The sequence below is a fragment of the Nematolebias whitei genome, chromosome 15 (assembly GCF_014905685.2).
Source record: "Nematolebias whitei isolate Nwh7 chromosome 15, NemWhi1, whole genome shotgun sequence".
NCBI classification, from domain to species: domain Eukaryota; kingdom Metazoa; phylum Chordata; class Actinopteri; order Cyprinodontiformes; family Rivulidae; genus Nematolebias; species Nematolebias whitei.
The window spans coordinates 25,808,280-25,817,799 of record NC_056512.1 but is presented as its reverse complement, the minus strand read 5'-3'; the positions used below and the strand labels follow the sequence as shown (position 1 = coordinate 25,817,799).

The window sequence follows — 9,520 nt, the reverse complement described above, 5'->3', positions numbered from 1 at the left end:
ATTGGGAGAGGGGGTGAGAACACTCGCCTTCACCAAATAAAACAAGGCCAGAAACTCAGCTGGCTACGTAATAAACAAACTTCGGAGCACGGTCCAACCGACCACGCGGTTGGAGGCCTCCAGTAAACAAGAGCGGAGCGAACGCTACCGTTAACCAAATAGCAAAATATAAGCAAAAAACCACTACTTACCAGTGTTAAATCACACACATAGTAGTCATAAACAACGTCGGAGCACAGTCCAGCCGACCACGCGGTTGGAGGTCTCCTAACAAGCGTGAGCGGAGCGAACGCTACCGCTAACCAACGGCGAAATATAAGGAAAACTACTCACCGGTGTTGAATCACACACATAGTAGTCAGACGCTGTAAGTTGGGAGAGGCGAAAACAGCCGTAGTTCCCAACGAAACAGCAGAAATACCTTTGAACAGGGTTAAACCGTCGCAGCCCTAGGAGGGCGAACACGCTACTCCCGCAGACGGGCAGTCGGGCTTCCGACGACGGTAAAAAGTTCAGAAAAGGTCCAAAGGGCTGAAGCCCTGAATTGAACCGCGCGCGAGAAGAAAATAGGAGCAGAGCAGCGGATGACGTCGGGCTATATAGCCTCTGATTGGTCATCCGTGTCACACCTGTGACTCCGTTGGTATTATTACTCGAATCAGCGCATGCGCGAAGGGAACATTCAGTGCTTTCAGCACCGCCCTCTGGCGGTCAGGAGGGATGAAATAGAACCGGCAGCAACGCAGCACTAAGCTAGCTGGCAGACAACACAGACGTGACTCTGTCCCGTCCCCCCCGACAAAAATAAAATTTGAAGAGAGCGCACCACCAAGGGAACTGATCTGGGGAAAACACCGAGTTCAGTAGTCTGCAAAAGTCTATTCAAAATTTTGTAATTTTTCTACAAGATGTGGGTGTTTTAAATTGTGCCTTGATTTTTAAGTAAAACAATTAAATGTTTGTGTATTTTTACTCCCATTTCAATGTTTTATGTTCAATAAAAATCATGTTTTGAGTAATATTTCTCTGAGGGCTCTCCCCTGGTTTATGTGGTCAAACTGCACCTTAAACTGAGCTCTGAACTTTTCCTCAGGGTCTGCCCCCAAGCCAGCAGTACCCTCCGATCCATGGGGCACTCCTCCTTCTGTCCCCTCCATGAGGAGCGCAGACCCATGGGTGTCAAACTCCACTCCTGCCTCTGATCCCTGGGGCTCTGCAGCTGCCCGCCCCAAGACCTCCAACACAAGTAAACACTTTGTCTCTTTAATTTCTCTTTGGTTGGTTTAACAGATTTTTAATGATATTTTGTGAAGGCAACAACTGGGACAGTCCAAAACTAAATGTCCCGAAGAAACGACGTATATTGCATCATATTTATCCATCATCTACCTTTTCAAACCCACTGAAAGGGTATAATGTCACTGTTAACCTGTTGATCGTTAAAAAGTTATGGGAGGTTTCTGTTTTCTGTGTCTTTTCTGGTAAAAGGGGATCTGTGACTGACGAGTGCCTTGAAGACACCTGGTTTTTGTTTAAACTCACAATGGGTCACAAACACACCACAGTCAGGCCCATCCGCATGCTTTCAGTTCCTTGTAATGTTTATTTGTTACTTACTGAGGGATCCACACTCACCTGTACTTGTAATGTTTGCTTCCATTTGTCTTTGTGCGTTTCTGTTACTTTTTATATGACTTTTGTGCACTGTCTGTGTATTTTTGTTGTGTATGTGTGTGTTTGTGTGTGTGTGTGGGTTGTCTCCTTTCAGGTAGCTTTGACCTGTTCAGTACGTCCAATGGTACATCCAAAGAAGACTTCTCAGAGTTTGACAGCCTGCGCTCTTCCTCTGTCCCCACTGGTACTCACCCTGTCTTTGTCCCTCTAATGACACGGAGTCTGTGTTTTTTATTTTATTTTTCTCTGTGTCTTAAAATACACCTGTCTGCAGACACGTTTGTCTCTGCACATGGGCACGGAGACACTGGGTCTTGTCTTTGTATGCATGTCTCACCAGAATTGAGCAGAGGCAGTTTGCACCACTGGAGCCATCTTGTTTAAGTCGATGACTTCTTCCTTTAAATGCATTTTAAATCTAGCAGTAAGGATAATTTATGGTGCAACTGCCTGCCCAAATCTGGTCTCGTATCACTGTGGTATCTGGTGCAGCTTCTGTTTGTGCAGCACTAAACACGTTTTTATCTCCATGCGATCCAGTTTATGGAAATCCTTGTTTAACGGTGAATTGTAAACCTTTCAGGTTGACGTCCGACAAGATTCCAGCGACTTGTTTGGCTCGGTCTTTAAGCGTGCGAGGGTCATATTTGTGTCAGACCGGAGCTTTAGCTCATCAGAAACAAACTAAAGATGAAGGACAGAAGATTAAGAGAAAAAGAGTAATCTGCAGAGTGATGGTTACAGACCTGACTCGATGTAAATTCAAGATTAATAGGATTTTAATGCACAGTATGGACGGGCTTCGCTCTGCTGTGTCTGATGTCACCAAGTTGCCCTCTGGGACATTTCCTCATGTCCTCCCAGGCATGCTCAGCTGGTTTTAGTGCTTTAAAGAACGTCTCTGCTTCTGTCCAGCTGTTGACACAAACAGCCAGGCTGTCTGCCTCTGATGTCTTCTTGTAATAGCATCATCATTTTATTGCATCGACCTGGGTTTATTTTTCACTAAATGTGAATACAGGCGCTCGGGTGCAGAAGGGCAGTGGACCTGTGACTTGCACAAATCAAAAGATAAACTAGAACAAGTCTAAACAGTTGACTCTAAGAGACATGTAGCAGTTTCTATTTGGCAAATCAAATTAGAATTGTTGGTTTTTAGAGCGTTTTGCTCATTCAAAGCGTTTTTTATTTTAATTTTATTAATTTAAAATAAACCAAAACTCCCCCACTTTTTTCTTTTTTTCAGTGGATGGAGGCGTAGCATCCTCTGTCCCCTCACAAGTCAGTCTTACCAGTAGCAGCAGCCTGGACTTCTTTGACCCCATGCCCACCTCAACATCTCCCATCACCACAAATCCAATTAGAAAGACTCCAGAGTCATTCCTGGGACCCAATGCTGCCCTGGTCAATTTGGACTCTCTGGTGTCCAAACCAGCCCAGCCGGCACCAGCTGTTAACCCATTCTTGGCTTCCACAGGTAGGAGCTCAACGAGACGACTCGATCCATCGCTGTAAAATGTACTCAAAGCTCCAATTAGTTGTTTTTACCAACTATATTTATTGACTTGAGTTTAGACAATACAGTCCTAAGAAAAATAAACAGTACATTGTTTTATATTTTTGTGGATTGTTTGATAGGTTTCTGTAATTCCTCGACATTTATTTCCTTCTAATGTTAATACGTCCGTGAAGTTAATGATCCTTGATGCCGTCAGAATCCTCAAAGCAAAGATGGCGCCTGTGGTGCTCTTTCTCTGCATGAAACGATACTGCTGCTCACAGTCACCTCTCCTCTAAGTCTAGCTTCCACAAGTCACTCGTGTGATTCATCAACTTGATCCCCCTGTAGTTGCTCTGACTCTGTTCATCACCTTGTTCTTAAAAATGGCCACCTTGTCTGTCAGTAACTGATGTTTCGTTTCCTGCAGGCGGTTCTGCTCCAGCTTCCCATGTCAACCCATTCCAAGTCAGCCAGCCGGTTCCCCCCACACTCAACCAGATGCGTGTCAGCCCGATGCCCTCTGGCTTTGGTGGCATGGCAGAGCCCGTCTCCTCGGCTCCGCCCCCCACCATGGTCCCCCTGCCAGGGATGGCTCCCATGGGTCGCGGGATGCCAGGAATGGGTGCTGGCGCTGTGGGAGGAACGGGCACAGGGATGAGTCCTGGGATTCCAGCCTCCATGTCCATGCCCCAGCCGCTGATGAGCATGCCCCCCCAGGCGGGGACACATCCTGCTGGAACCACCAATCCCTTTCTTTTGTGAGAGGGTGACACGAAGCGTGAAGCCCCGCCCCGACCTTTGTCTCCATCATGCTCCTCAACAAGCTTCAACATGGACGAGGAGATATTTTATCCCATATATCCATATATAAGCCACTCCTAACCAGGTGCAGCCTGGACTGCTACTAACCCCCCCCCCCCCCACACACACACACACACTTCCTGACCCTTCCCATCTGAAGCTACACGCTGCCTAGACGACCCTAAAACTATCGGGTACAGACCCTGTAACTACAAACTTTCAGAGTCACAGTGGGGTTCAGTTTTTCCACAGAGGCAGAACAGAACCCCCCCCCCCCCCCCCCCCCCCCCCACCCCCACCCCCACACCCACTTCTTCCTCCCACTCCCTCACCTCCTCACCCTTCGGACCACTCCTCCCCTCTTTTATGGGAGACAGGAGCGTCTAACTGTACTAACACCACAACCTGATCTCTTCTCTACAACTAATCTTTTATAAGCTCTGTCAGCTGGTTTGTGTGAGTGTGCACGTGAGAGTGAGTGTGTGCACGTGTGTGTGTGAGTGTGCACATCTCAGTACTTTTACACTGTGTATGTTCTGGTGAGTTTTACTCTCTGGAGGATGAAAGATGGTCAGATGTGTTTTCTACTCTGCGTGTGGGTTTTTGTGTCTCAGAGCAGGAATTTTGCACAATTTTGCTTCTTTTGTGAGGGTGGGGGGTGAGGGGGGGGGTATGGGGTGAGGGTGGGGGGTGAGGGGGGGTGAGGGGGCGGTTTCCTTTCTGCGACTGTTGGACTCACCGTTATACCTTAGCGTAGAGGATAAAACAACACACACACACACACACACTGCCTCGGCTCTCGGTACTACCCAGTCACATCTGAAGCGCAGACACCCCCACCCCACTTTTTCCAACCCCACCTTGAACCTTTTTCTGACCTTCCACATGAACTTTGACCTCGAGGGGTCATGTCACAAAGAACACTCCTGAGAAGAAACTTCTTTTTTTTTTTTTTTTAAAGTGGTGAAAATACTTTTTTCTCTGTTTGTGTACTCATACAGGTGTCCAGTTACTGCACAAATACTAACACACAAGTTAAAGCATTTTCTACTGCCCCCCTCCCCACATTAATGTTTTTAGAGTAAATGACATGAACTGTTTCAGTATTGTTTGATTTGAACAAAACGGATGCTGCAAGGCATTGTGGACATTATTTTTTCTTTGTACGTGTCTAGGGTCAAAGGGATGACGAGGTGTGGTGGTGAGGCGTGAGTTTAGCTTCCAAGTTTATTTCATTGAGCAGATTAAGTAAAAAAAAAAAATGGATTTAAAATTTCCTTACTTTCCAAAGTGCAACTGGATAAAAGGAGTTGTCACTAGCCTTAAGTTTATATGTACGTGTGCAACTGTACAAGGAGCGTTACCGCGGTAACGAGGCTGCAGAGATGGCTTTGGCTAATCTGTGTACGAGAACATGACGGAGCGCTCGCGCTCTTAAACAGAGCTGTTCCAGGATCAGTCTATTGATAGCAAGAGGGGAGTCCTGCAGCGTGTAAACAAGCCCGCGCTCATGCAGTTGCTCTCCTTTTGTCGTTGTTAGGTGTACATCCACGCCGAACCTTTGAGTTTCAGAGGTGTGCATTAGCAAAGCCATGTGTCATTTTGATTTATTTTCTTTTCAAACTCACCCTCCATGGATAGGCTGTTAATTTTCTTCTAGGAGCACAACTGTTACCAAAGTCAGAGCAACTGTGATTTCTGTGGATGCTGAATACTTTGAACAGTAGGGTCACACTTCACTAACTTTGTCTTTGTTTCTGTTTATAAATGATACAAGATGAGCAGTAATATAAGTCTGAACTAATTTACATCCTGTTGAGTTTGTGTAGGAACATGTCACAAATATTAACGGATTTACAGACAGCAGGCTGAGCGTCTCTTCTTCTTCTGCTGGTTATGAAACAAGGCGGAAGAGAAATTGCACATATTGTGTAGTTTTTTTTCTTCTTTAAAAAAAAGTACGTAAATGTCTGGATTTATTCCAACTGCCAGTGTTTCTCGCAGCTGAAGGCATCTTTCCTGTCTTTCTATGTGGTTTGGCTCCCCCTACTGGTCAGCTGCAGTAAGTTGTTCCCACCAACACAGACCTTTCATTCTCTCAGGCAAAAAGCTGGGGCAGCCTCAGGTGTGTGAACTGAATAATGCTAAGCACCATGGGTTCTGTGGGTCTTGCGGACCAGAAAACATTTCTTGATGAGATATATGCAAAAAAAAAAAAGAAAAAAAAAGTGGAATACAAAAAGTGGGGTTTGCCCCAGCCACTGGCCTTTAATTCACTCCAACCAGATCTAAACGCTACTCTTGTAAAAGTGGAGTTGATGCAGTAAATGAAATAAAATAATCAATTTGGCTGTGGGTTGGAACATTTTCTCGTCACTACATCTCTAAAAACGCAGCCCCCACGTGTTCAGTCCACTTTTATCAAGAGGATGGACTCGTTTATTCTCCAGGTGTCCACTCAGTGCTGGGAGCAGGCTGCTTACGGTCTTTTGTTTTATTTTTTAGTAAAACTGTGCTCAACCTGTCGGCATTATAACTGTATAATATAATTTATCATTTGTACTATTGTAACATACTGTTCTTCTGTATACCTTATTATTCCGTGTACTGGGTTATTATTTTTTTGTAGGAAAAAGTCATTGTGGTATTTTAACGGCTTCTAAACACGTAACGCAGCAGGCCACACCCTGCTGGATGACAACATCTGTAGCTGCATTTGGTTCAAAATAAAATGTTCCACTTCAGCTCCGCGGCTCCAGTCTTTGTCCCTTTGAGGGTTTTAGAGAACGAGAGGATTTAGTCCAAACTACTCGTTTAGTTTTAACGGCAGTAAGAATATTCAAATAAAAATATTCATTTATTTAAAAAGTACAAACAGTAGAAAATGCATGCTACATATAAAGTCATCTGTGGTCAGTATTGTGGATCAACATCATTCAGCCATAACATTATGACCGCTGATACTTTAACACTACTCATATTGGTACAACAAACCTACATACTGGAGGTTTGATGTGAAAACCCAACTATAGGATTCTACAAAGTGATCACATTCCAAATATGGAATTTAATCCACTTTGATTGGCTGTGGTTGGACTAGCTGTTAACTCTTTGTTGTCAGAATTAATCTGTTTCTCCAAACAGGTTATTTAAAGACCTGCAAGTAGGATTTGAACAATTGTTCTGTCGAACTCCACTTCAGAAGATCTAAAGTATTACTTTAAATAAACCGACTCATACTATCCAGATAAGTCAAAAACATCCAATGTCCCGATTTCAGATACCCCCCGTATTTGCTTGTGTCGAACGTGAGAAGTGGTTATAATGTTATGGCTGACTGCTGTAAATTCACATGAATTTGCATTTTTTGATGTGAACGTAAAAACATCCTGAAGGCTTAAATAACGAGCAGTGAGTTATTTCCTCTACGAGTCGGGTGTGGCAGACTGGGTGTTGGATGGGATAGGTGGTCCTGCATCGTAGCCCATCTTCTTCATGTCTTTAGTCATGATGTTGAAGGAAACCGTTACGAAGCCTTGAGACCGAACCCTCGTCACTGCGGTAGAAAAATATAACTCATTGAACAATAAACAACCAACCTTGGAGAAATTCTGCGCTAAATGGTGATCAGTTTATCATACGAAGAATCGTTTAAAAAAAGGGAAACATAAACTTGTATTCCTGAACTGAATGAAAACTACTAACGTGTCGGTGTTTGTGTTTAAAGAAACGAATGTACCACAAACCTTCTCTGCCTTCCCCCTGCGCTACAACTTTAGGGTCCGTGTACTCGGGCCGCCGTCCTAACAACCAGCTGAACAAGAGGGGAAAAAAAGCACCTTATTCTTCACAAAGAAGCCACCGAAGCATTTTTAATTTTTAAAAAAGAACTGAGCAAAAAGCACCAACACTGAAGAGACTGCAAGCTACTTAAATGGGTTGAGGTGCAGCTCATCAGACAAATCTCACCCTGTGAACTTCTGCAGTCTCCACGTGGGCTCAGGAACAAACATGGGAATGGTTCTTTTTTGTCTGAGGAGGAGAAACCACATTATCGTCTGAATTTAAAACTGGAAACAAGAAGTAACGACTTCATGCTTTATGTTGGTGTTTAGTGGAGGGGAGCTAAAAACACCGACTGTCCAGGTGTGAAAGGGATGTGCGTTGCTCCGTAGCCCCTGACCACATCATTGCCAAACACATCTGGACCATACACGCTCACCACAAGCTGAGGCCCTGGAAAACCAACCGTGAGACACGCATTAACACTCAGCCTGGACTTAGATTTGAAAATGGAAAGCAAAGGTCTAATAATTTGTTCTGGAGATGATAACAGCTGCAAATGCGTGTCAGTGTGATTTGCTTACATCCAAATGGGTTTGTGCTCTTAAAGGTGGTTTCCAGTGGGAAGTTCCATATTAACCTGTTGGACTGGCTGCTTTTGCATGTTATCTGAGTGATGCCTTCTTCTAGACCCTGGTGAGGAAACATGGACAAAACACATTTCATTCTGACACAAAAACAAACATAATCCTATTATCAGCCATTATATACTCCTGAGTGCTACTCACTGTGGTGGGAGCCCAATCGTGGCCGTACACGTAACAATATTTGCAATACAAATTGTCATATTCGGGAAACTGAAATACAAGAGAGAAGTTGTCATGAACACTGGAAGTGGTCCAGGCGCGAAACCAACTGAGAAATTCCACGAAAATCCCGACGCTCAGTTGTAGCTAATGCTAACCGCTAAGCTAACAACCGTAGAAGAAGAAGCACTCACGTTCGCGCCCTCGATCTGTCCGTTCACTGTGAGAAGGAACACAGACGAGCTGCTTGTAGCCATCGAGGCCTTGAGTGGTCAAATCTACAGAAATTTGCATTAATGACAATCTTGTGAAGCATAAGTTCAAAGTTGCAGGGAGGCCGTTGCTAAGGCAACGTTTGCTCCACCCTACGGCTACCAGTATGGCTCAAAATTGATTAAAGCTCACGGATAGGGGTGTGAAATGACCCATATGACCACAAGAGGGCGCCAAAAGCAAAGTTAATGGAGCAAAGGAAGAGCCCGATCAAGATCCTGTGACAAGGTTATAATAATATAATGTACTACCTACTATTACTAATATTATTAATATAATAAAGTGACAATGTTTTGCGATGTTTGAGTTCAAATATTAAATTGTGAAGGTTGTTATAATGTAGCTTATAAATATTACCGTTTTGGGAACATAAGGCTATTTTTTGATAAGACATATTTCAAGGAACATGGGTCCTGCTGTTTGTTTTTAATAACAATTATTAAAACAAGGTTGAAATATGAGACAAAGCACAAAATGTTAAATACACGAGAAGCTGCAAGGTGATAATTTTCAGCAGGCAGGACTTGCAGCAAATATCCAGATAAAGAAGCCAATTAGGCCCAGTGAAAGCCATGAACCGACCCAAGTACATTAGAAACTGTCCTTAATGTTCTGGTACAGTATGTAGTGGTATTGGGTTGACACCGTAACCCTTCGTTAAACAAAAAGAAGAGAAAAGGAA

At 44.1% G+C, this 9,520-nt stretch overlaps 2 protein-coding genes across 3 annotated transcripts in view; one reads left to right on the top strand and one right to left on the bottom strand.

Annotated features, from left to right (window-relative positions):
* The window catches only part of epn2 (epsin 2), a 44,765-nt gene extending 40,484 nt beyond the window's left edge, over positions 1-4,281 (top strand). Inside the window, exons 7-10 of one of the 2 annotated variants that reach the window (XM_037688910.1) lie at positions 1,094-1,246; positions 1,769-1,858; positions 2,921-3,151; positions 3,603-4,281. In XM_037688910.1, the coding sequence (XP_037544838.1) occupies positions 1,094-1,246; positions 1,769-1,858; positions 2,921-3,151; positions 3,603-3,937 (809 nt within the window). In that variant the 3' untranslated portion in view covers positions 3,938-4,281. The remainder of the gene's footprint in view (positions 1-1,093; positions 1,247-1,768; positions 1,859-2,920; positions 3,152-3,602) is intronic. The other variant, XM_037688911.1, reaches the window with a different exon arrangement.
* A 2,590-nt stretch (positions 4,282-6,871) lies between these two features.
* On the bottom strand, positions 6,872-8,941 carry b9d1 (B9 protein domain 1). The gene is made up of 7 exons (XM_037689536.1): positions 8,760-8,941; positions 8,548-8,616; positions 8,344-8,452; positions 8,116-8,212; positions 7,946-8,008; positions 7,723-7,790; positions 6,872-7,532 (listed from the first exon to the last, which is right to left on the bottom strand). The coding sequence occupies exons 1-7, from the start codon at positions 8,820-8,822 to the stop codon at positions 7,402-7,404; spliced, it is 600 nt and encodes a 199-aa protein (XP_037545464.1). The 5' UTR covers positions 8,823-8,941; the 3' UTR covers positions 6,872-7,401.
* Positions 8,942-9,520: the final 579 nt, after the last annotated feature.

Coding starts and splice junctions, on each gene's coding strand:
- b9d1 (XM_037689536.1), bottom strand. CDS start 8,822: ATGGCTACAAGCAGCTCGTCTGTGTTCCTTCTCACAGTGAACGGACAG. Junction 8,009..8,115: donor ATCCCTTTCACACCTGGACA/GTCGGTGTTTTT, acceptor TCTCCTCCTCAG/ACAAAAAAGAACCATTCCCA. Junction 7,791..7,945: donor AGACTGCAGAAGTTCACAGG/GTGAGATTTGTC, acceptor CCTCTTGTTCAG/CTGGTTGTTAGGACGGCGGC.